This window comes from Oncorhynchus nerka, linkage group LG12, assembly GCF_034236695.1.
Source record: "Oncorhynchus nerka isolate Pitt River linkage group LG12, Oner_Uvic_2.0, whole genome shotgun sequence".
In the NCBI taxonomy this organism is placed as follows: domain Eukaryota; kingdom Metazoa; phylum Chordata; class Actinopteri; order Salmoniformes; family Salmonidae; genus Oncorhynchus; species Oncorhynchus nerka.
The window spans coordinates 16,913,338-16,940,725 of NC_088407.1; the positions used below are offsets into that span (position 1 = coordinate 16,913,338).

Genomic DNA, 27,388 nt, shown 5'->3' on the forward strand with positions numbered 1-27,388 from the left:
GGGGGTACTGAGTGTATCTACCTGTTTAGCTGGATATCCTCATGGGGGTACTGAGTGTATCTACCTGTTTAGCTGGATATCCTCATGGGGTACTGAGTGTATCTACCTGTTTAGCTGGATATCCTCATGGGGGTACTGAGTGTATCTACCTGTTTAGCTGGATATCCTCATGGGGTACTGAGTGTATCTACCTGTTTAGCTGGATATCCTCATGGGGGTACTGAGTGTATCTACCTGTTTAGCTGGATATCCTCATGGGGGTACTGAGTGTATCTACCTGTTTAGCTGGATATCCTCATGGGGGTACTGAGTGTATCTACCTGTTTAGCTGGATATCCTCATGGGGGTACTGAGTGTATCTACCTGTTTAGCTGGATATCCTCATGGGGGTACTGAGTGTATCTACCTGTTTAGCTGGATATCCTCATGGGGGTACTGAGTGTATCTACCTGTTTAGCTGGATATCCTCATGGGGGTACTGAGTGTATCTACCTGTTTAGCTGGATATCCTCATGGGGGTACTGAGTGTATCTACCTGTTTAGCTGGATATCCTCATGGGGGTACTGAGTGTATCTACCTGTTTAGCTGGATATCCTCATGGGGGTACTGAGTGTATCTACCTGGATATCCTCATGGGGTACTGAGTGTATCTACCTGGATATCCTCATGGGGGTACTGAGTGTATCTACCTGTTTAGCTGGATATCCTCATGGGGGTACTGAGTTTATCTACCTGTTTAGCTGGATATCCTCATGGGGGTACTGAGTGTATCTACCTGGATATCCTCATGGGGTACTGAGTGTATCTACCTGGATATCCTCATGGGGGTACTGAGTGTATCTACCTGCTTAGCTGGATATCCTCATGGGGGTACTGAGTGTATCTACCTGTTTAGCTGGATATCCTCATGGGGGTACTGAGTGTATCTACCTGTTTAGCTGGATATCCTCATGGGGGTACTGAGTGTATCTACCTGGATATCCTCATGGGGTACTGAGTGTATCTACCTGGATATCCTCATGGGGGTACTGAGTGTATCTACCTGGATATCCTCATGGGGGTACTGAGTGTATCTACCTGGATATCCTCATGGGGTACTGAGTGTATCTACCTGGATATCCTCATGGGGTACTGAGTGTATCTACCTGGATATCCTCATGGGGGTACTGAGTGTATCTACCTGTTTAGCTGGATATCCTCATGGGGGTACTGAGTGTATCTACCTGTTTAGCTGGATATCCTCATGGGGGTACTGAGTGTATCTACCTGTTTAGCTGGATATCCTCATGGGGGTACTGAGTGTATCTACCTGTTTAGCTGGATATCCTCATGGGGGTACTGAGTGTATCTACCTGTTTAGCTGGATATCCTCATGGGGGTACTGAGTGTATCTACCTGTTTAGCTGGATATCCTCATGGGGGTACTGAGTGTATCTACCTGTTTAGCTGGATATCCTCATGGGGTACTGAGTGTATCTACCTGTTTAGCTGGATATCCTCATGGGGGTACTGAGTGTATCTACCTGTTTAGCTGGATATCCTCATGGGGGTACTGAGTGTATCTACCTGTTTAGCTGGATATCCTCATGGGGTACTGAGTGTATCTACCTGGATATCCTCATGGGGTACTGAGTGTATCTACCTGGATATCCTCATGGGGGTACTGAGTGTATCTACCTGTTTAGCTGGATATCCTCATGGGGTACTGAGTGTATCTACCTGTTTAGCTGGATATCCTCATGGGGGTACTGAGTGTATCTACCTGTTTAGCTGGATATCCTCATGGGGGTACTGAGTGTATCTACCTGTTTAGCTGGATATCCTCATGGGGTACTGAGTGTATCTACCTGTTTAGCTGGATATCCTCATGGGGGTACTGAGTGTATCTACCTGTTTAGCTGGATATCCTCATGGGGGTACTGAGTGTATCTACCTGTTTAGCTGTATATCCTCATGGGGGTACTGAGTGTATCTACCTGTATATCCTCATGGGGGTACTGAGTGTATCTACCTGGATATCCTCATGGGGGTACTGAGTGTATCTACCTGTTTAGCTGGATATCCTCATGGGGGTACTGAGTGTATCTACCTGTTTAGCTGGATATCCTCATGGGGGTACTGAGTGTATCTACCTGTTTAGCTGGATATCCTCATGGGGGTACTGAGTGTATCTACCTGTTTAGCTGGATATCCTCATGGGGGTACTGAGTGTATCTACCTGTTTAGCTGTATATCCTCATGGGGGTACTGAGTGTATCTACCTGTATATCCTCATGGGGTACTGAGTGTATCTACCTGGATATCCTCATGGGGGTACTGAGTGTATCTACCTGTTTAGCTGGATATCCTCATGGGGGTACTGAGTGTATCTACCTGTTTAGCTGGATATCCTCATGGGGTACTGAGTGTATCTACCTGTTTAGCTGGATATCCTCATGGGGGTACTGAGTGTATCTACCTGTTTAGCTGGATATCCTCATGGGGTACTGAGTGTATCTACCTGTTTAGCTGGATATCCTCATGGGGGTACTGAGTGTATCTACCTGTTTAGCTGGATATCCTCATGGGGGTACTGAGTGTATCTACCTGTTTAGCTGGATATCCTCATGGGGATACTGAGTGTATCTACCTGTTTAGCTGGATATCCTCATGGGGGTACTGAGTGTATCTACCTGTTTAGCTGGATATCCTCATGGGGGTACTGAGTGTATCTACCTGTTTAGCTGGATATCCTCATGGGGGTACTGAGTGTATCTACCTGTTTAGCTGGATATCCTCATGGGGGTACTGAGTGTATCTACCTGTTTAGCTGGATATCCTCATGGGGGTACTGAGTGTATCTACCTGTTTAGCTGGATATCCTCATGGGGGTACTGAGTGTATCTACCTGGATATCCTCATGGGGTACTGAGTGTATCTACCTGGATATCCTCATGGGGGTACTGAGTGTATCTACCTGTTTAGCTGGATATCCTCATGGGGGTACTGAGTTTATCTACCTGTTTAGCTGGATATCCTCATGGGGGTACTGAGTGTATCTACCTGGATATCCTCATGGGGTACTGAGTGTATCTACCTGGATATCCTCATGGGGGTACTGAGTGTATCTACCTGTTTAGCTGGATATCCTCATGGGGGTACTGAGTGTATCTACCTGTTTAGCTGGATATCCTCATGGGGGTACTGAGTGTATCTACCTGTTTAGCTGGATATCCTCATGGGGGTACTGAGTGTATCTACCTGGATATCCTCATGGGGTACTGAGTGTATCTACCTGGATATCCTCATGGGGGTACTGAGTGTATCTACCTGTTTAGCTGGATATCCTCATGGGGGTACTGAGTGTATCTACCTGTTTAGCTGGATATCCTCATGGGGGTACTGAGTGTATCTACCTGTTTAGCTGGATATCCTCATGGGGGTACTGAGTGTATCTACCTGTTTAGCTGGATATCCTCATGGGGGTACTGAGTGTATCTACCTGTTTAGCTGTATATCCTCATGGGGGTACTGAGTGTATCTACCTGTATATCCTCATGGGGGTACTGAGTGTATCTACCTGTTTATATCCTCATGGGGGTACTGAGTGTATCTACCTGTTTAGCTGGATATCCTCATGGGGGTACTGAGTGTATCTACCTGTTTAGCTGGATATCCTCATGGGGGTACTGAGTGTATCTACCTGTTTAGCTGGATATCCTCATGGGGGTACTGAGTGTATCTACCTGTTTAGCTGGATATCCTCATGGGGGTACTGAGTGTATCTACCTGTTTAGCTGGATATCCTCATGGGGGTACTGAGTGTATCTACCTGTATATCCTCATGGGGTACTGAGTGTATCTACCTGGATATCCTCATGGGGGTACTGAGTGTATCTACCTGTTTAGCTGGATATCCTCATGGGGGTACTGAGTGTATCTACCTGTTTAGCTGGATATCCTCATGGGGTACTGAGTGTATCTACCTGTTTAGCTGGATATCCTCATGGGGGTACTGAGTGTATCTACCTGTTTAGCTGGATATCCTCATGGGGGTACTGAGTGTATCTACCTGTTTAGCTGGATATCCTCATGGGGGTACTGAGTGTATCTACCTGTTTAGCTGGATATCCTCATGGGGGTACTGAGTGTATCTACCTGTTTAGCTGGATATCCTCATGGGGTACTGAGTGTATCTACCTGTTTAGCTGGATATCCTCATGGGGGTACTGAGTGTATCTACCTGTTTAGCTGGATATCCTCATGGGGGTACTGAGTGTATCTACCTGTTTAGCTGGATATCCTCATGGGGGTACTGAGTGTATCTACCTGTTTAGCTGGATATCCTCATGGGGTACTGAGTGTATCTACCTGTTTAGCTGGATATCCTCATGGGGGTACTGAGTGTATCTACCTGTTTAGCTGGATATCCTCATGGGGGTACTGAGTGTATCTACCTGGATATCCTCATGGGGTACTGAGTGTATCTACCTGGATATCCTCATGGGGGTACTGAGTGTATCTACCTGTTTAGCTGGATATCCTCATGGGGGTACTGAGTGTATCTACCTGTTTAGCTGGATATCCTCATGGGGGTACTGAGTGTATCTACTGTTTAGCTGGATATCCTCATGGGGTACTGAGTGTATCTACCTGGATATCCTCATGGGGGTACTGAGTGTATCTACCTGTTTAGCTGGATATCCTCATGGGGGTACTGAGTGTATCTACCTGTTTAGCTGGATATCCTCATGGGGTACTGAGTGTATCTACCTGTTTAGCTGGATATCCTCATGGGGGTACTGAGTGTATCTACCTGTTTAGCTGGATATCCTCATGGGGTACTGAGTGTATCTACCTGGATATCCTCATGGGGGTACTGAGTGTATCTACCTGTTTAGCTGGATATCCTCATGGGGGTACTGAGTGTATCTACCTGTTTAGCTGGATATCCTCATGGGGGTACTGAGTGTATCTACCTGGTTTAGCTGGATATCCTCATGGGGGTACTGAGTGTATCTACCTGTTTAGCTGGATATCCTCATGGGGGTACTGAGTGTATCTACCTGTTTAGCTGGATATCCTCATGGGGGTACTGAGTGTATCTACCTGTTTAGCTGGATATCCTCATGGGGGTACTGAGTGTATCTACCTGTTTAGCTGGATATCCTCATGGGGGTACTGAGTGTATCTACCTGTTTAGCTGGATATCCTCATGGGGGTACTGAGTGTATCTACCTGTTTAGCTGGATATCCTCATGGGGGTACTGAGTGTATCTACCTGGATATCCTCATGGGGTACTGAGTGTATCTACCTGGATATCCTCATGGGGGTACTGAGTGTATCTACCTGTTTAGCTGGATATCCTCATGGGGGTACTGAGTGTATCTACCTGTTTAGCTGGATATCCTCATGGGGGTACTGAGTGTATCTACCTGTTTAGCTGGATATCCTCATGGGGGTACTGAGTGTATCTACCTGTTTAGCTGGATATCCTCATGGGGGTACTGAGTGTATCTACCTGTTTAGCTGTATATCCTCATGGGGGTACTGAGTGTATCTACCTGTATATCCTCATGGGGTACTGAGTGTATCTACCTGGATATCCTCATGGGGGTACTGAGTGTATCTACCTGTTTAGCTGGATATCCTCATGGGGGTACTGAGTGTATCTACCTGTTTAGCTGGATATCCTCATGGGGGTACTGAGTGTATCTACCTGTTTAGCTGGATATCCTCATGGGGGTACTGAGTGTATCTACCTGTTTAGCTGGATATCCTCATGGGGGTACTGAGTGTATCTACCTGTTTAGCTGTATATCCTCATGGGGGTACTGAGTGTATCTACCTGTATATCCTCATGGGGTACTGAGTGTATCTACCTGGATATCCTCATGGGGGTACTGAGTGTATCTACCTGTTTAGCTGGATATCCTCATGGGGGTACTGAGTGTATCTACCTGTTTAGCTGGATATCCTCATGGGGTACTGAGTGTATCTACCTGTTTAGCTGGATATCCTCATGGGGGTACTGAGTGTATCTACCTGTTTAGCTGGATATCCTCATGGGGTACTGGGGTATCCTCTGGGGGACTGAGTGTATCTACCTGTTTAGCTGGATATCCTCATGGGGGTACTGAGTGTATCTACCTGTTTAGCTGGATATCCTCATGGGGGTACTGAGTGTATCTACCTGTTTAGCTGGATATCCTCATGGGGGTACTGAGTGTATCTACCTGTTTAGCTGGATATCCTCATGGGGGTACTGAGTGTATCTACCTGTTTTTGGGGGTACTGAGTGCTGGATATCCTCATGGGGGTACTGAGTGTATCTACCTGTTGCTGGATATCCTCATGGGGTACTGAGTGTATCTACCTGTTTAGCTGGATATCCTCATGGGGGTACTGAGTGTATCTACCTGTTTAGCTGGATATCCTCATGGGGGTACTGAGTGTATCTACCTGTTTAGCTGGATATCCTCATGGGGGTACTGAGTGTATCTACCTGGATATCCTCATGGGGTACTGAGTGTATCTACCTGGATATCCTCATGGGGGTACTGAGTGTATCTACCTGTTTAGCTGGATATCCTCATGGGGGTACTGAGTGTATCTACCTGTTTAGCTGGATATCCTCATGGGGGTACTGAGTGTATCTACCTGTTTAGCTGGATATCCTCATGGGGGTACTGAGTGTATCTACCTGTTTGGATATCCTCATGGGGGTACTGAGTGTATCTACCTGTTTAGCTGGATATCCTCATGGGGGTACTGAGTGTATCTACCTGTTTAGCTGGATATCCTCATGGGGGTACTGAGTGTATCTACCTGTTTGGATATCCTCATGGGGGTACTGAGTGTAGCTGGATATCCTCATGGGGTACTGAGTGTATCTACCTGTTTAGATATCCTCATGGGGTACTGAGTGTATCTACCTGGATATCCTCATGGGGGTACTGAGTGTATCTACCTGGTTTAGCTGGATATCCTCATGGGGGTACTGAGTGTATCTACCTGTTTAGCTGGATATCCTCATGGGGGTACTGAGTGTATCTACCTGTTTAGCTGGATATCCTCATGGGGGTACTGAGTGTATCTACCTGTTTAGCTGGATATCCTCATGGGGGTACTGAGTGTATCTACCTGTTTAGCTGGATATCCTCATGGGGGTACTGAGTGTATCTACCTGTTTAGCTGGATATCCTCATGGGGGTACTGAGTGTATCTACCTGTTTAGCTGGATATCCTCATGGGGGTACTGAGTGTATCTACCTGTTTAGCTGGATATCCTCATGGGGGTACTGAGTGTATCTACCTGTTTAGCTGGATATCCTCATGGGGGTACTGAGTGTATCTACCTGTTTAGCTGGATATCCTCATGGGGGTACTGAGTGTATCTACCTGGATATCCTCATGGGGTACTGAGTGTATCTACCTGGATATCCTCATGGGGGTACTGAGTGTATCTACCTGTTTAGCTGGATATCCTCATGGGGGTACTGAGTGTATCTACCTGTTTAGCTGGATATCCTCATGGGGGTACTGAGTGTATCTACCTGTTTAGCTGGATATCCTCATGGGGGTACTGAGTGTATCTACCTGTTTAGCTGGATATCCTCATGGGGGTACTGAGTGTATCTACCTGTTTAGCTGGATATCCTCATGGGGGTACTGAGTGTATCTACCTGTTTAGCTGGATATCCTCATGGGGGTACTGAGTGTATCTACCTGTTTAGCTGGATATCCTCATGGGGTACTGAGTGTATCTACCTGTTTAGCTGGATATCCTCATGGGGGTACTGAGTGTATCTACCTGTTTAGCTGGATATCCTCATGGGGGTACTGAGTGTATCTACCTGTTTAGCTGGATATCCTCATGGGGGTACTGAGTGTATCTACCTGTTTAGCTGGATATCCTCATGGGGGTACTGAGTGTATCTACCTGTTTGCTGGATATCCTCATGGGGTACTGAGTGTATCTACCTGGATATCCTCATGGGGGTACTGAGTGTATCTACCTGTTTAGCTGGATATCCTCATGGGGGTACTGAGTGTATCTACCTGTTTAGCTGGATATCCTCATGGGGGTACTGAGTGTATCTACCTGTTTAGCTGGATATCCTCATGGGGGTACTGAGTGTATCTACCTGGTTTAGCTGGATATCCTCATGGGGGTACTGAGTGTATCTACCTGTTTAGCTGGATATCCTCATGGGGGTACTGAGTGTATCTACCTGTTTAGCTGGATATCCTCATGGGGGTACTGAGTGTATCTACCTGTTTAGCTGGATATCCTCATGGGGGTACTGAGTGTATCTACTGTTTAGCTGGATATCCTCATGGGGGTACTGAGTGTATCTACCTGTTTAGCTGGATATCCTCATGGGGGTACTGAGTGTATCTACCTGTTTAGCTGGATATCCTCATGGGGGTACTGAGTGTATCTACCTGTTTAGCTGGATATCCTCATGGGGGTACTGAGTGTATCTACCTGTTTAGCTGGATATCCTCATGGGGGTACTGAGTGTATCTACCTGTTTAGCTGGATATCCTCATGGGGGTACTGAGTGTATCTACCTGTTTAGCTGGATATCCTCATGGGGGTACTGAGTGTATCTACCTGTTTAGCTGGATATCCTCATGGGGGTACTGAGTGTATCTACCTGTTTAGCTGGATATCCTCATGGGGGTACTGAGTGTATCTACCTGTTTAGCTGGATATCCTCATGGGGGTACTGAGTGTATCTACCTGTTTAGCTGGATATCCTCATGGGGGTACTGAGTGTATCTACCTGTTTAGCTGGATATCCTCATGGGGGTACTGAGTGTATCTACCTGTTTAGCTGGATATCCTCATGGGGGTACTGAGTGTATCTACCTGGATATCCTCATGGGGTACTGAGTGTATCTACCTGGATATCCTCATGGGGGTACTGACCTGAGTGTATCTACCTGTTTAGCTGGATATCCTCATGGGGGTACTGAGTGTATCTACCTGTTTAGCTGGATATCCTCATGGGGGTACTGAGTGTATCTACATGTTTAGCTGGATATCCTCATGGGGTACTGAGTGTATCTACCTGTTTAGCTGGATATCCTCATGGGGGTACTGAGTGTATCTACCTGTTTAGCTGGATATCCTCATGGGGGTACTGAGTGTATCTACCTGTTTAGCTGGATATCCTCATGGGGGTACTGAGTGTATCTACCTGTTTAGCTGGATATCCTCATGGGGGTACTGAGTGTATCTACCTGTTTAGCTGGATATCCTCATGGGGTACTGAGTGTATCTACCTGTTTAGCTGGATATCCTCATGGGGGTACTGAGTGTATCTACCTGTTTAGCTGATATCCTCATGGGGGTACTGAGTGTATCTACCTGTTTAGCTGGATATCCTCATGGGGTACTGAGTGTATCTACCTGTTTAGCTGGATATCCTCATGGGGGTACTGAGTGTATCTACCTGTTTAGCTGGATATCCTCATGGGGGTACTGAGTGTATCTACCTGTTTAGCTGGATATCCTCATGGGGGTACTGAGTGTATCTACCTGTTTAGCTGTATATCCTCATGGGGGTACTGAGTGTATCTACCTGTATATCCTCATGGGGTACTGAGTGTATCTACCTGTTTAGCTGGATATCCTCATGGGGGTACTGAGTGTATCTACCTGTTTAGCTGGATATCCTCATGGGGGTACTGAGTGTATCTACCTGTTTAGCTGGATATCCTCATGGGGGTACTGAGTGTATCTACCTGTTTAGCTGGATATCCTCATGGGGGTACTGAGTGTATCTACCTGTTTAGCTGGATATCCTCATGGGGTACTGAGTGTATCTACCTGTTTAGCTGGATATCCTCATGGGGGTACTGAGTGTATCTACCTGTTTAGCTGGATATCCTCATGGGGTACTGAGTGTATCTACCTGTTTAGCTATCCTCATGGGGGTACTGAGTGTATCTACCTGTTTAGCTGGATATCCTCATGGGGGTACTGAGTGTATCTACCTGTTTAGCTGGATATCCTCATGGGGTACTGAGTGTATCTACCTGTTTAGCTGGATATCCTCATGGGGGTACTGAGTGTATCTACCTGTTTAGCTGGATATCCTCATGGGGGTACTGAGTGTATCTACCTGTTTAGCTGGATATCCTCATGGGGGTACTGAGTGTATCTACCTGTTTAGCTGGATATCCTCATGGGGGTACTGAGTGTATCTACCTGATTTAGCTGATATCCTCATGGGGGTACTGAGTGTATCTACCTGTTTAGCTGGATATCCTCATGGGGGATACTGGGGGAGTGTATCTACCTGTTTAGCTGGATATCCTCATGGGGGTACTGAGTGTATCTACCTGTTTAGCTGGATATCCTCATGGGGGTACTGAGTGTATCTACCTGTTTAGCTGGATATCCTCATGGGGGTACTGAGTGTATCTACCTGTTTAGCTGGATATCCTCATGGGGGTACTGAGTGTATCTACCTGTTTAGCTGATATCTGGATATCCTCATGGGGGTACTGAGTGTATCTACCTGTTTAGCTGGATATCCTCATGGGGGTACTGAGTGTATCTACCTGTTTAGCTGGATATCCTCATGGGGTACTGAGTGTATCTACCTGTTTAGCTGGATATCCTCATGGGGGTACTGAGTGTATCTACCTGTTTAGCTGGATATCCTCATGGGGGTACTGAGTGTATCTACCTGTTTAGCTGGATATCCTCATGGGGGTACTGGGGTACTGAGTGTATCTACCTGGATATCCTCATGGGGTACTGAGTGTATCTACCCTGGATATCCTCATGGGGGTATCTACCTGAGCTGGTGTATCTACCTGTTTAGCTGGATATCCTCATGGGGGTACTGAGTGTATCTACCTGTTTAGCTGGATATCCTCATGGGGGTACTGAGTGTATCTACCTGTTTAGCTGGATATCCTCATGGGGGTACTGAGTGTATCTGGATATCCTCATGGGGTACTGAGTGTATCTACCTGGATATCCTCATGGGGGTACTGAGTGTATCTACCTGATATCCTCATGGGGGTAGCTGGATATCCTCATGGGGGTACTGAGTGTATCTACCTGTTTAGCTGGATATCCTCATGGGGGTACTGAGTGTATCTACTGTTTAGCTGGATATCCTCATGGGGGTACTGAGTGTATCTACCTGTTTAGCTGGATATCCTCATGGGGGTACTGAGTGTATCTACCTGTTTAGCTGGATATCCTCATGGGGGTACTGAGTGTATCTACCTGTTTAGCTGGATATCCTCATGGGGGTACTGAGTGTATCTACCTGTTTAGCTGGATATCCTCATGGGGGTACTGAGTGTATCTACCTGTTTAGCTGGATATCCTCATGGGGGTACTGAGTGTATCTACCTGTTTAGCTGGATATCCTCATGGGGGTACTGAGTGTATCTACCTGTTTAGCTGGATATCCTCATGGGGGTACTGAGTGTATCTACCTGTTTAGCTGGATATCCTCATGGGGTACTGAGTGTATCTACCTGTTTAGCTGGATATCCTCATGGGGGTACTGAGTGTATCTACCTGTTTAGCTGGATATCCTCATGGGGGTACTGAGTGTATCTACCTGTTTAGCTGGATATCCTCATGGGGTACTGAGTGTATCTACCTGTATCCTCATGGGGTACTGAGTGTATCTACCTGGATATCCTCATGGGGGTACTGAGTGTATCTACCTGTTTAGCTGGATATCCTCATGGGGGTACTGAGTGTATCTACCTGGATATCCTCATGGGGTACTGAGTGTATCTACCTGGATATCCTCATGGGGGTACTGAGTGTATCTACCTGTTTAGCTGGATATCCTCATGGGGGTACTGAGTGTATCTACCTGTTTAGCTGGATATCCTCATGGGGGTACTGAGTGTATCTACCTGGATATCCTCATTACTGAGTGCTGGATATCCTCATGGGGGTACTGAGTGTATCTACCTGTTTAGCTGGATATCCTCATGGGGGTACTGAGTGTATCTACCTGTTTAGCTGGATATCCTCATGGGGTACTGAGTGTATCTACCTGGATATCCTCATGGGGTACTGAGTGTATCTACCTGTTTAGCTGGATATCCTCATGGGGGTACTGAGTGTATCTACCTGTTTAGCTGGATATCCTCATGGGGGTACTGAGTGTATCTACCTGTTTAGGGATATCCTACTGGGTGTACTAGTGTATCTACCTGTTTAGCTGGATATCCTCATGGGGGTACTGAGTGTATCTACCTGTTTAGCTGGATATCCTCATGGGGGTACTGAGTGTATCTACCTGTTTAGCTGGATATCCTCATGGGGGTACTGAGTGTATCTACCTGTTTAGCTGGATATCCTCATGGGGGTACTGAGTGTATCTAGCTGGATATCCTCATGGGGGTACTGAGTGTATCTACCTGTTTAGCTGGATATCCTCATGGGGGTACTGAGTGTATCTACCTGTTTAGCTGGATATCCTCATGGGGTACTGAGTGTATCTACCTGTTTAGCTGGATATCCTCATGGGGGTACTGAGTGTATCTACCTGTTTAGCTGGATATCCTCATGGGGTACTGAGTGTATCTACCTGTTTAGCTGGATATCCTCATGGGGGTACTGAGTGTATCTACCTGTTTAGCTGGATATCCTCATGGGGGTACTGAGTGTATCTACCTGTTTAGCTGGATATCCTCATGGGGGTACTGAGTGTATCTACCTGATATCCTCATGGGGGTACTGAGTGTATCTACCTGTTTAGCTGGATATCCTCATGGGGGTACTGAGTGTATCTACCTGGATATCCTCATGGGGGTACTGAGTGTATCTACCTGTTTAGCTGGATATCCTCATGGGGGTACTGAGTGTATCTACCTGTTTAGCTGGATATCCTCATGGGGGTACTGAGTGTATCTACCTGTTTAGCTGGATATCCTCATGGGGGTACTGAGTGTATCTACCTGTTTAGCTGGATATCCTCATGGGGGTACTGAGTGTATCTACCTGTTTAGCTGGATATCCTCATGGGGTACTGAGTGTATCTACCTGCTGGATATCCTCATGGGGGTACTGAGTGTATCTACCTGTTTAGCTGGATATCCTCATGGGGGTACTGAGTGTATCTACCTGTTTAGCTGGATATCCTCATGGGGTACTGAGTGTATCTACCTGTTTAGCTGGATATCCTCATGGGGGTACTGAGTGTATCTACCTGTTTAGCTGGATATCCTCATGGGGGTACTGAGTGTATCTACCTGTTTAGCTGGATATCCTCATGGGGGTACTGAGTGTATCTACCTGTTTAGCTGGATATCCTCATGGGGGTACTGAGTGTATCTACCTGTTTAGCTGGATATCCTCATGGGGGTACTGAGTGTATCTACCTGTTTAGCTGGATATCCTCATGGGGGTACTGAGTGTATCTACCTGTTTAGCTGGATATCCTCATGGGGGTACTGGTGTATCTACCTGTTTAGCTGGATATCCTCATGGGGTACTAGTGTATCTACCTGTTTAGCTGGATATCCTCATGGGGGTACTGAGTGTATCTACCTGTTTAGCTGGATATCCTCATGGGGGTACTGAGTGTATCTACCTGTTTAGCTGGATATCCTCATGGGGGTACTGAGTGTATCTACTGTTTAGCTGGATATCCTCATGGGGGTACTGAGTGTATCCTCATGGGGTACTGTATTACCTGGATATCCTCATGGGGGTACTGAGTGTATCTACCTGTTTAGCTGGATATCCTCATGGGGGTACTGAGTGTATCTACCTGTTTAGCTGGATATCCTCATGGGGTACTGAGTGTATCTACCTGGATATCCTCATGGGGTACTGAGTGGTATCTACCTGGATATCCTCATGGGGGTACTGAGTGTATCTACCTGTTTAGCTGGATATCCTCATGGGGGTACTGAGTGTATCTACCTGTTTAGCTGGATATCCTCATGGGGGTACTGAGTGTATCTACCTGGATATCCTCATGGGGTACTGAGTGTATCTACCTGGATATCCTCATGGGGTACTGAGTGTATCTACCTGGATATCCTCATGGGGGTACTGAGTGTATCTACCTGTTTAGCTGGATATCCTCATGGGGGTACTGAGTGTATCTACCTGTTTAGCTGGATATCCTCCTCTGAGTGTATCTACCTGTTTAGCTGGATATCCTCTGAGTGTATCTACCTGTTTAGCTGGATATCCTCATGGGGGTACTGAGTGTATCTACCTGTTTAGCTGGATATCCTCATGGGGGTACTGAGTGTATCTACCTGTTTAGCTGGATATCCTCATGGGGGTACTGAGTGTATCTACCTGAATATTCATGGGGCTGGATATCCTCATGGGGGTACTGAGTGTATCTACCTGTTTAGCTGGATATCCTCATGGGGGTACTGAGTGTATCTACCTGTTTAGCTGGATATCCTCATGGGGGTACTGAGTGTATCTACCTGTTTAGCTGGATATCCTCATGGGGGTACTGAGTGTATCTACCTGTTTAGCTGGATATCCTCATGGGGTACTGAGTGTATCTACCTGTTTAGCTGTATATCCTCATGGGGGTACTGAGTGTATCTACCTGTATATCCTCATGGGGTACTGAGTGTATCTACCTGGATATCCTCATGGGGGTACTGAGTGTATCTACCTGTTTAGCTGGATATCCTCATGGGGTATCTACCTGTTTAGCTGGATATCCTCATGGGGTACTATCTACCTGTTTAGCTGGATATCCTCATGGGGTACTGAGTGTATCTACCTGTTTAGCTGGATATCCTCATGGGGGTACTGAGTGTATCTACCTGTTTAGCTGGATATCCTCATGGGGGTACTGAGTGTATCTACCTGTTTAGCTGGATATCCTCATGGGGGTACTGAGTGTATCTACCTGTTTAGCTGGATATCCTCATGGGGGTACTGAGTGTATCTACCTGTTTAGCTGGATATCCTCATGGGGTACTGAGTGTATCTACCTGTTTAGCTGGATATCCTCATGGGGGTACTGAGTGTATCTACCTGTTTAGCTGGATATCCTCATGGGGGTACTGAGTGTATCTACCTGTTTAGCTGGATATCCTCATGGGGGTACTGAGTGTATCTACCTGTTTAGCTGGATATCCTCATGGGGGTACTGAGTGTATCTACCTGTTTAGCTGGATATCCTCATGGGGGTACTGAGTGTATCTACCTGTTTAGCTGGATATCCTCATGGGGGTACTGAGTGTATCTACCTGTTTAGCTGGATATCCTCATGGGGTACTGAGTGTATCTACCTGGATATCCTCATGGGGTACTGAGTGTATCTACCTGGATATCCTCATGGGGGTACTGAGTGTATCTACCTGTTTAGCTGGATATCCTCATGGGGGTACTGAGTTTATCTACCTGTTTAGCTGGATATCCTCATGGGGGTACTGAGTGTATCTACCTGGATATCCTCATGGGGTACTGAGTGTATCTACCTGGATATCCTCATGGGGGTACTGAGTGTATCTACCTGTTTAGCTGGATATCCTCATGGGGGTACTGAGTGTATCTACCTGTTTAGCTGGATATCCTCATGGGGGTACTGAGTGTATCTACCTGTTTAGCTGGATATCCTCATGGGGGTACTGAGTGTATCTACCTGGATATCCTCATGGGGTACTGAGTGTATCTACCTGGATATCCTCATGGGGGTACTGAGTGTATCTACCTGTTTAGCTGGATATCCTCATGGGGGTACTGAGTGTATCTACCTGTTTAGCTGGATATCCTCATGGGGTACTGAGTGTATCTACCTGTTTAGCTGGATATCCTCATGGGGGTACTGAGTGTATCTACCTGTTTAGCTGGATATCCTCATGGGGTACTGAGTGTATCTACCTGTTTAGCTGGATATCCTCATGGGGGTACTGAGTGTATCTACCTGTTTAGCTTGATATCCTCATGGGGGTACTGAGTGTATCTACCTGTTTAGCTGGATATCCTCATGGGGGTACTGAGTGTATCTACCTGTTTAGCTGGATATCCTCATGGGGATACTGAGTGTATCTACCTGTTTAGCTGGATATCCTCATGGGGGTACTGAGTGTATCTACCTGGATATCCTCATGGGGTACTGAGTGTATCTACCTGGATATCCTCATGGGGGTACTGAGTGTATCTACCTGTTTAGCTGGATATCCTCATGGGGGTACTGAGTTTATCTACCTGTTTAGCTGGATATCCTCATGGGGGTACTGAGTGTATCTACCTGGATATCCTCATGGGGTACTGAGTGTATCTACCTGGATATCCTCATGGGGGTACTGAGTGTATCTACCTGTTTAGCTGGATATCCTCATCGGGGTACTGAGTGTATCTACCTGTTTAGCTGGATATCCTCATGGGGGTACTGAGTGTATCTACCTGTTTAGCTGGATATCCTCATGGGGGTACTGAGTGTATCTACCTGTTTAGCTGGATATCCTCATGGGGTACTGAGTGTATCTACCTGTTTAGCTGGATATCCTCATGGGGTACTGAGTGTATCTACCTGTTTAGCTGGATATCCTCATGGGGGTACTGAGTGTATCTACCTGTTTAGCTGGATATCCTCATGGGGGTACTGAGTGTATCTACCTGTTTAGCTGCATATCCTCATGGGGGTACTGAGTGTATCTACCTGTTTAGCTGGATATCCTCATGGGGGTACTGAGTGTATCTACCTGGATATCCTCATGGGGTACTGAGTGTATCTACCTGGATATCCTCATGGGGTACTGAGTGTATCTACCTGTTTAGCTGGATATCCTCATGGGGGTACTGAGTGTATCTACCTGTTTAGCTGGATATCCTCATGGGGGTACTGAGTGTATCTACAGTACCTGGTATGATACACATTGAACACTTTTATTAAGTTACTTAATCTGTCCCTTCATATGTCAAGGTGATTTCAGAGCTTGAGGGTGTATTTTCCCTCCATTGTAAGTCTAGAGGTGCAGGTATGTTCCTAACAGGTGTGTTCTCATAACTGTCTAACTGATGTAGGCTACTCATCCATGCATGTCCTTAGACTCCTCGGTAGAATTGACCCATAGGCACACAGCTGTAGGCTCGTTCCTCCACTACAACAGGGCATTGCATGCCAAGTTGCCAGTAGATGTGGTGACAGTGTTTTGTCATTTTGGAGGTCATGCAATGTTTTGTCAATATTGTGTGTGTGTGTGTGTGTGTTAGATGGAGGAGTATAATGTGACAGTTGCTACAGGCACATCAGAGTATTCAGGGACCAATAACTACATATACATTACTCTGGTGGGAGAGAAAGGAGACAGCGAGAGAACAACACTGGATAACCCTGGACTGGACTTCTGTAGAGGAGCGGTGAGTATGGCAGCAGTGTGTGTGTGTGTGTGTGTGTGTGAATTCATGCTCCCAACCCTTCTCTCTCACTCAAAAGGATCAGTATAACATCTCCCTCCCTCCCCATCACCCGCTCCCTCCCTCCCTCCCCATCCCCCGCTCCCTCCCTCCCTCCCCATCTCCCTCTCCCTCCCTCCCCATCACCCGCTCCCTCCCTCCCTCCCCATCACCCGCTCCCTCCCTCCCTCCCCATCTCCCTCTCCCTCCCTCCCCATCACCCGCTCTCTCCCTCCCTCCCTCCCTCCCTCCCTCCCTCCCCATCACCCGCTCCCTCCCTCCCTCCCCATCTCCCGCTCCCTCCCTCCCTCCCTCCCCATCTCCCTCTCCCTCCCTCCCCATCACCCGCTCCCTCCCTCCTTCCCTCCCTCCCCATCACCCGCTCCCTCCCTCCCCTCCAGGTGGATGAATACAAGGTGTGTAGCCCGGGTCCTCTGGGTCGTGTCCTTTTGGTGCGTCTGGAGAAACAGAGGTACTGGGTAGAGGATAACTGGTTCTGTCTCTATGTCACCGTGGCGCCACCAGGTGGTGGTACAGCCCTCACCTTCCCCTGTTACCGCTGGCTCATAGGAGATGTCAAGGTGGAGCTACGAGAAGGCACAGGTAAATGGTAAAACAAAGAGGTTGCCCTTCAAGATACCGATCTCAAGTTTTGTGATAAAGGTTAGGTTTTGGGGCGAGAAAGCTGATCCTAGATCTGTGTCCTAAATTGGGTGAAAACAAAGGATGAAGGTCAAATAGAGGTTAGAGAAGGATGTGAGTGAGTTATCTCTCTGTATCCTGTTTTCTTTCTCTCCCCTGCTCTCTCTCACTCCCTCCTTCAGCAATGAGACTCAGTGACGACACCTCTCCTCAGCTTTTGGCTCACAGAAAAGCAGAACTGCAGGAGAGACAGGCGATATACAGGTCAGTTACATTACAGAAATGTTGTTAGAGACATATGCATCCATTTACAGTATGTGTACATGCACAGACATGAATACACACACACACACACATCTCAATTCCAATCTCTCGAGAAACTGAGCCAAGTTCTTGCGGTTGTGTTTGTCTGTTGTTTATCCAGATGGGTTGCATGGGCTCCTGGGATTCCCAAGTGTATTGATGCGAAGACCGAGGCAGACCTTCATCAGGATGTTCGCTTCGACAATGAGAAGAGGAGTGACTTTGAGAGCTCCTTACACTACGCGTGAGTCATACAGACCCCCCTTGTGCCCTTCCCACATTGCCTAATATACAGTTGAAGTCGGAAGTATACATACACCTTAGCCAAATACATTTAAACTCAGTTTTTCACAATTCCTGACATTTAATATTTAATCCTAGTACAAATTCCCTGCTTTAGGTCAGTTAGGATCACCACTTTATTTTAAGGATGTGAAATGTCAGAATGATAGTAATGAGAATTATTTATTTCAGCTTTTAATTCTTTCACAACATTCCCAGTGGGTCAGACGTTTACATACAATCAATCATTGCCTTTAAATTGTTTAACTTGGGTCAAACGTTTCGGGTAGCCTTCCACAAGCTTTCTACAAGTGAATTTGAGCCCATTCCTTCTGACAGAGCTGGTGTAACTGAGTCAGGTTTGTAGGCCTCCTTGCTCGCACACACTTTTTCAGTTCTGCCCACACATTTTCTATAGGATTGAGGTTAGGGCTTTGTGATGGCCACTCCAATACCTTGACTTTGTTGTCCTTAAGCCATTTTGCCACAACTTTGGAAGTATGCTTGGGGTCATTGTCCATTTGGAAGACCCATTTGTGACCAAGCTTTAACTTCCTGACTGATGTCTTGAGATGTTGCTTCAATATATCCACATGATTTTCCTACCTCATGATGCCATCTATTTTTTGAAGTGCACCAGTCCCTCCTGCAACAAAGCACCCCCACAACATGATGCTGCCACCGCCGTGCTTCACGGTTGGGATGGTGTTCTTCGGCTTGCAAGCCTCCCCCTTTTTCCTCCAAACATAACGATGGTCATTATGGCCAAGCAGTTCTATTTTTGTTTCATCAGAACAGAGGACATTTCTCGAAAAAGTATGATCTTTGTTCCCATGTGCAGTTGCAAACCGTAGTCTGGCTTTTTTATGCCGGTTTTGGAGCAGTGGCTTCTTCCTTGCTGAGCGGCCTTTCAGGTTATGTCGATATAGGACTCGTTTTACTATGGATATAGATACTTTTGTACCTGTTTCCTCCAGCATCTTCACAAGGTCCTTTGCTGTTGTTCTGGGATTGATTTACATTTTTCGCACCAAAGTACGTTCATCTCTAGGAGACAGAACGCGTCTCCTTCCTGAGCGGTAAGACGGCTGCGTGGTCCCATGGTGTTTATTCCAATTCCAATTGACTCAGGCTAATTGACATCATTTATCAGAAGCTTCTAAAGCCATAACATAATTTTCTGGAATTTTCCAAGCTGTTTAAAGATACAGTCAACCTACTGTATGTAAACTTCTGACCCACTGGAATTGTGATACAGTGAATTATAAGTTAAATAATCTGTCTGTAAACAATTGCTGGAAAGATTACTTGTCATGAACAAAGTAGATGTCCTAACCGACTTGCCAAAACTATAGTTTGTTAACAAGAAATTTGTGGAGTGGTTGAAAAACGAGTTTTAATGACTCCAACCTAAGTGTATGTAAACTTCCGACTTCAAACTGTAGTAGCTTCCTTATTTTAAGAAAATGTGTTTGAAAATGGTTTTTCCTGTTGTCTCTCTTTTTCTCCCCCCTCCCTCCCTCCCTCCCTCCCTCCCTCCCTCCCTCCCTCCCTCCCTCCCTCCCTCCCCATCCCTCATTCCCTCCCCATCCCTCATTCCCTCCCCATCCCTCATTCCCTCCCCATCCCTCATTCCCTCCCCCCTCTCTCAGTCTTCTAGAGCTGTCTTTGAAGAAGCTAGCCATCAGGTTTGGGAAGTCATGGGACAATCTGGAAGACTTCAAACGATGCTTCTGGAAACTCAGGAGCCCCATATCTGGTAGAGTACATTGGCACATAAATAGACTACTGAATAGAGCATTGTGGGTACTGTTGTACGTAATGATACAGGTACACAACATGGCCAAAGTATTCAACCCGCCCGCCCTTCAGACACACACTATTTAATGACTCCAAAACTGTCCGTCCTGCGGGATATAACCGTGGGGACTGGGATTATGAGTCAACCCGCACATCGCTAGACTTTCAACGTGGCACCGTTATAGGATGCCACCTTTCCAACAAGTCGGTTAGTAAAATTTCTTCCCTGCTAGAGCTGCCCCGGTCAACTGTAAGTGCTGTTATTGTGAAGTGTACAGAAATTAGATTGCCGAGATCAGTGTGGAATAACTTGATTGGCCTGCACAAAGCCCTGACTTTAACCCCATTGAACAACTTTGGGATGAATTGGAATGCCGACTGCGAGCCAGGCTCGACCTCACGAATGGTCTTGTGGCTGAATGGAAGCAAGTCCCCGCAGAAATATTCCAACATCTAATGGAGAGCCTTCCCAGAAGAGTGGAGGCTTTTACAGCAGCAAAGGGGGGGACCAACTCCATATTAATGCCCATGATTTTGGAGTGAGATGTTTCGACATACTTTGGAGTGAGATGTTTGACATACTTTGGAGTGAGATGTTCGTCATACTTTGGAGTGAGATGTTCGACATACTTTGGAGTGAGATGTTCGACATACTTTGGAGTGAGATGTTCGACATACTTTGGAGTGAGATGTTCGACATACTTTGGAGTGAGATGTTCGTCATACTTTGGAGTGAGATGTTCGACATACTTTGGAGTGAGATGTTCGACATACTTTGGAGGGAGATGTTCGACATACTTTGGAGTGAGATGTTTGTCATACTTTGGAGGGAGATGTTCGTCATACTTTGGAGTGAGATGTTTGTCATACTTTGGAGTGAGATGTTCGACATACTTTGGAGTGAGATGTTCGACATACTTTGGAGTGAGATGTTCGACATACTTTGGAGGAGATGTTCGACATACTTTGGAGTGAGATGTTCGACATACTTTGGAGTGAGATGTTCGACATACTTTGGAGGGAGATGTTCGTCATACTTTGGAGTGAGATGTTCGACATACTTTTGGGCATGTATTTTATTAGAGTTAGAGGTGCTAGTCCTCGTAGAGTATAGGCCAACACTTTTTTTTTAGCTGTCTCTTCCTGTATTTTTGGGGAAGTGAGGCCTCTGAATATTGCAACACCAGTGTGTGTAACTCAGTCAGTATATAGCATTTTCAATATTTGATTAAACAAGAGAAACCCTGTTTCTCCTTCAATATATAGTCAATTTATTAATATTCTGACACTACAGATCACTATTTTGTTGCTTACAATTTTTTCTGCACAGCTGTAATTGCAAACTTGAAGGGTATTCAAGGTTTTAAAAGGCATCTAAAGTTTGGTCTATTCCACTTTAACATGTTTAACATGCCCTAATGAAAAATGTATCAACCCTTACAAAAAATGTCCATGAATTATAATCCACATAATCATTCACATTTCCTGTTGCTGCAGGATAATGTTCCTGCTGTTGCAAACTGGTCAAACTAAGATCTTACATCTGTACGGAATAATCCTTCTCTGTCTTCACCCTGTCAGTCCTATTATATATTTGTGTAGATTGTTTATTAAGAATTGTTTATTCAGACAGTACTTTTTTTATTTTGTGATTGATAAATTGATTCTCCCTATGATTCCAGAATACTGTATGGAGCACTGGAAGGAAGACTCGTTCTTCGGGTACCAGTGTCTGAACGGTTCAAACCCCAGAATGATCCAGCGCTGCAAGAAGCTTCCGGGAAACTTCCCCGTCTCTGGAGACATGGTGCAGGGGTCGCTGGCCCCAAGAACCACCCTTGAGAAGGAACTCAAGGTGGGGCCCCTCTGTCTCTCTGTCTGCATTCCAAATGCCACCCTATACTAACCCTAATGCTAGCTTCATGTCCATATCCTGGATCAACCCTAACTCCACCCTCAACCCTAACTCCACCCTCAACCCTAAATCCACCGTCAACCCTAACTCCACCCCAACCCTAACTCCACCTCAACCCTAACTCCACCTCAACCCTAACTCCACCTCAACCCTAACTCCACCTCAACCCTAACTCCACCTCAACCCTAACCCTAGCCTCAACCCTAACCCTAGCCTCAACCTAACCCTAGTCTCAACCCTAACCATACTCTCAACCCTAACCCTAGCCTCAACCCTAACCCTAGTCTCAACCCTAACCCTCAACCCTAACCCTAGTCTCAACCTAACCCTCAACCCTAACCCTAGTCTCAACCCTAACCCTCAACCCTAACCCTAGTCTCAACCCTAACCCTAGTCTAAACTATAACTCTAGTCTCAACCCTAACCCTAGTCTCAACCCTAGTCTCAAACCTAACCCTAGTCTCAAACCTAACCCTAGTCTCAACCCTAACCCTAGTCGAAACCCTAGTCTCAACCCTAACCCTAGTCTCAACCCTAACCCTAGTCTCAACCCTAACCCTAGTCTCAAACCTAACCCTAGTCTCAACCCTAACCCTAGTCTCAACCCTAACCCTAGTCTCAACCCTAACCCTAGTCTCAACCCTAACCCTAGTTTCAACCCTAACCCTAGTCTCAACCCTAACCCTAGTCTCAACCCTAACCCTAGTCTCAACCCTAACCCTAGTCTCAGATGTAACCCTAGTCTCAAACCTAACCCTAGTCTCAAACCTAACCCTAGTCTCAACTGTAACCCTAGTCTCAAACCTAACCCTAGTCTCAAACCTAACCCTAGTCTCAAACCTAACCCTAGTCTCAACCCTAACCCTAGCCTCAACCCTAACCCTAGTCTCACCCCTAACCCTAGTCTCACACCTAACCCTAGTCACAACCCTAACCCTAGCCTCAACCCTAACCCTAGTCTCAACCCTAACCCTAGTCTCAACCCTAACCCTAACCCTAGTCTCAACCCTAACCCTAGTCTCAACCTTAACCCTAGTCTCAACCCTAACCCTAGTCGAAACCCTAGTCTCAACCCTAACCCTAGTCTCAACCTTAACCCTAGTCTCAACCCTAACCCTAGTCGAAACCCTAGTCTCAACCCTAACCCTAGTCTCAACCTTAACCCTAGTCTCAACTGTAACCCTAGTCTCAACCCTAACCCTAGTCTCAACTGTAACCCTAGTCTCAACTGTAACCCTAGTCTCAACCCTAACCCTAGTCTCAACTGTAACCCTAGCCTCAACCCTAACCCTAGCCTCAACCCTAACCCTAGTCTCAACCCTAACCCTAGTCTCAACCCTAACCCTAGTCTCAACCCTAGTCTCAACCCTAGTCTCAACCCTAACCCTAGTCTCAACCCTAACCCTAGTCTCAACCCTAACCCTAGTCTCAACCCTAAGCCTATTCTCAAACCTAACCCTAGTCTCAACCCTAACCCTATTGTCAACCCTAACCCTATTGTCAACCCTAACCCTAGTCTCAACCCTAACCCTAGTCTCAACCCTAATTTGGACCTAACCCCTTGGCTCACCCTAACTATAAGCCTAAACCTAATCCTAAAACCTCATTTTAATTTGGACTATAACCCTAACCCTAAGCCTGACCTTAACCTCACCCTTAACCGCAGCAATCCCCACCCTAGCCCTAACCTTAACCCCGATCCTAAATGTAACCTCAGCCCTGACAATAACCTCAGATCTAATCCTGACCCTAAACATAATCCTAACCTTAACCCCACCTCAAACCCTAATCCCCAATCCTGAACCTTGACCTAGATTTGGACTTGAATTCGAACCCAAGCCTTTAAAACTAACCCTAACCTCAAGCCTAACCCCTTGGACTCAAAACGTGGACGTAAGGAATCCCTTCAGGCCTGATAGAGATTAACCAGCCTAACCCTAAACCGGATTCTTAAACTTGAACTCGGGCTCCATAAAGAGGTATCCTGAAGAGCCTGGGAATTAGGGAGCAGGTGTCGATGTATTGGCTGAGGGTTTATCCTCTTGGAGGAAAATGTTAATTTTATTTGCTTTCCTTCCGGTATGAACCATAACCCCTTCCCTTGGGGAATATCTCCTAATTTCCCGTAGAACAATTATGTATCCTTAGGAGCAATAGAATTAGAGAACAGGTGCCTGTGTACTTGGTCCTCTTGAAGGGCAATTTTCTCCTAAACCTAACCCTAGTCTCAACCCTAACCCTAGTCTCAACCCTAACCTCAACCGTCTCTACATATTTTCATGCTCTCTCTAGGCGGGTAACATCTACTTGGTAGACTATGCCATCATGGATGGTGTTCCTACCAACGTAATCAGAGGGAAACCACAGTACATCGCTGCTCCTCTCTGTCTGCTGTATGAACACCCAGACCAGGGACTCATACCCATCGCCATACAGGTAGGGCTGGACACACACACACACACTATCCTAATATTGAGTTGCACTCCCTTTTTCCCTCAGAACAGCCTCAATCTCAACAAGGTTAGTAAAGCCATAAACATACACGTTATCTATCCCCCCTCTTCTCCAGCTAGGGCAGACTCCTGGCTTGGACACGCCCATCTTCCTGCCTAAAAACCCGCCCCTGGCCTGGCTATTGGCCAAGATCTGGGTCCGTCACTCAGAGTTCCAGGTGTTCCAGCTCCTGTCCCACCTGTTGAGAACTCACCTGGTGGTGGAGGTGTTCTGTGTGTCAACACTACGACAGCTACCCGCCGTCCATCCAGTATATAAGGTAGGGTGGGGGGTGGGGTACTGTGGCTAACCCCTCTCTCTGTCTCTACTGTAGCTCCTGGTTCCTCACCTGGTGGTGGGGTGGTGTGTGCTGTGGCTAACCCCTCTATTTGTCTCTACTGTAGCTCCTGGCTCCTCACCTGGTGGTGTGTGCTGTGGCTAACCCCTCTCTCTGTCTCTACTGTAGCTCCTGGTTCCTCCTGGTTCCTCACCTGGTGGTGGGGTGGTGTGTGCTGTGGCTAACCCCTCTCTCTGCCTCTACTGTAGCTCCTGGTTCCTCACCTGGTGGTGGGGTGGTGTGTGCTGTGGCTAACCCCTCTCTCTGCCTCTACTGTAGCTCCTGGTTCCTCACCTGGTGGTGGGGTGGTGTGTGCTGTGGCTAACCCCTCTCTCTGTCTCTACTGTAGCTCCTGGCTCCTCACCTACGCTATACTCTGGAGATTAACTGCAGGGGGCGCACTCAGCTCCTCTCAGCCGACGGCATCTTCAAAAGGGTATGTCAGTCTTACCGTTCTATTCCTTGTTTACATTTTAGCAGACACTTACAGTAGAGTGCAGCCCCCCCCCCTCGTGGGAATTGAACCCGCAACCCTGGTGCCACACAGGACCCCAGTATCTTGAGGGCTCAACTGACCCTATATTGTTGTATTGAGACAGCTTCAGAAACAACATGTTTTTTAAAAACATAGAATAGTTTTGAAATAGACAAGAGTATAATTGATGATGAAATTACTGTCCCTCCAGGTGGTGTCTACAGGAGGAGAGGGGCTTCTGATCCTAGCCCAGAATGAGTACAAAGTCCTGACCTACCGCTCTCTGCAGCCCTACCAGGACTTCCAGCAGCGCGGAGCCACCAAGCTCAGAAACTACTTCTACAGGGAATACAGCCTGATGCTGTGGGACGCCATACACAGGTACAATATCCATCACCACTCCTTTATGACCACAGAAATATTCTTTATAAGGTTGTCGGAGGAAAGCAGGGAGAGGATCTGGTCTTCAGGCCTGAAATATGGATATGTTGAAATGCACATTGGGAAAATAAGCTATTTCACCACCCCCCCCGCTCTCTTTCTCACTCCCCAGTTTTGTCTCAGGGATGGTGTCACTGTACTACCATTATGACAGTGATGTAGTGGAGGACACTGAGCTGCAGGCCTGGATAAAGGACATCGCTGAGGAGGGCTTCGTTGATGTGCCCAGATTTGGTCAGTCATCCACCACTACCCCCACCTCCTCAGACTCAGGACTGGATTCAATCCGTAAGCGTGGAAGATCTGCATGGCAGAGCGGTTGACATTTAAAGGCAACGTTACCGTGTTCGTGGAATTGCAATCTCAGAAAATGCCGCATATGTCTGCTGAATCCAAAATTACCTTTAAATGTCAACCGCGCTGCAACGCAGATCTTCAGCGCTACGGATGGACCCTTAGTTGATAATGATGATTTCTTACTGGGTAATATTGACTGATGTGTGTGATGTGTCCTTCCTCTCAGGTCTGGCCAGGGAACTACACAACAAGACAGAACTGATCACACTGCTGAGTGTCGCTATCTTCACAAGCTCAGCACAGCATGCAGCCACCAACAATGGACAGGTACAGTACACACACACAGTCTTGTACAGCTAACCTTGTGGGAGCACACAATTCAGTCCCATTCCAAATCCTATTTTCCATAACCATTTATCCTAACCTAGCTCAGCGTTTTGTTTGTTGACCATTCTTGTGGAGACTTCTGTCTGGTCCCCACAAGAATGGTAAAAAAAAAAAACACACACACACCTATTAAGTTACTCAACTCACTCTAACATAGTTTGACTGGTGTGCGTGGGTACCCAACACCCCGTGCACAATGCGCCACCCTCCCCCGACGGATAAGGATGCTGTTACCATGGAGATGATCATGGACACCCTCCCAGACGTCAGCCAAACATGTTTGGAGATGGCGATCACATGGCACCTGGGTCGGCCACAACCGGACGCAGTAAGTTAAAACAACAACAGTGGGTCACATTTATAGTATGAAATGGGATGAAACTAGAATGCAACGCTCGTCTCCCACCTCTTTTTCCCACCTTTGGTTATAAACATAGATGGGTAAACTCTGATCACAAGGCACGATGAAAAAAGCAACACTCCCTGTTCTTACAATCATAAAATAAAACCAGAGATTCATATAGCTAAATGTAAATATTTCAAGCTAGGATTCTTCACTTCTCCATTTTGCATTTTCTCTCTAGTCTCGGGAATTCCCAGATGTCTGCAGATAGACTATTTCCTCTCCACTCTCTTTTCATGCATTTTAGTT

General features: G+C 46.6%; 1 protein-coding gene across 1 annotated transcript in view; it reads left to right on the forward strand.

Annotated features, from left to right (window-relative positions):
• The window catches only part of LOC115122959 (polyunsaturated fatty acid lipoxygenase ALOX12-like), a 72,184-nt gene that overhangs the window by 42,721 nt on the left and 2,075 nt on the right, over positions 1–27,388 (forward strand). The window contains exons 2-14 of the mRNA XM_065025293.1: positions 17,182–17,328; positions 17,766–17,967; positions 18,189–18,270; positions 18,431–18,553; positions 20,244–20,350; positions 22,074–22,246; positions 24,599–24,742; positions 24,876–25,079; positions 25,486–25,572; positions 25,823–25,992; positions 26,165–26,286; positions 26,576–26,676; positions 26,894–27,064. Of these exons, the coding sequence (XP_064881365.1) occupies positions 17,182–17,328; positions 17,766–17,967; positions 18,189–18,270; positions 18,431–18,553; positions 20,244–20,350; positions 22,074–22,246; positions 24,599–24,742; positions 24,876–25,079; positions 25,486–25,572; positions 25,823–25,992; positions 26,165–26,286; positions 26,576–26,676; positions 26,894–27,064 (1,833 nt within the window). The remainder of the gene's footprint in view (positions 1–17,181; positions 17,329–17,765; positions 17,968–18,188; positions 18,271–18,430; positions 18,554–20,243; positions 20,351–22,073; positions 22,247–24,598; positions 24,743–24,875; positions 25,080–25,485; positions 25,573–25,822; positions 25,993–26,164; positions 26,287–26,575; positions 26,677–26,893; positions 27,065–27,388) is intronic.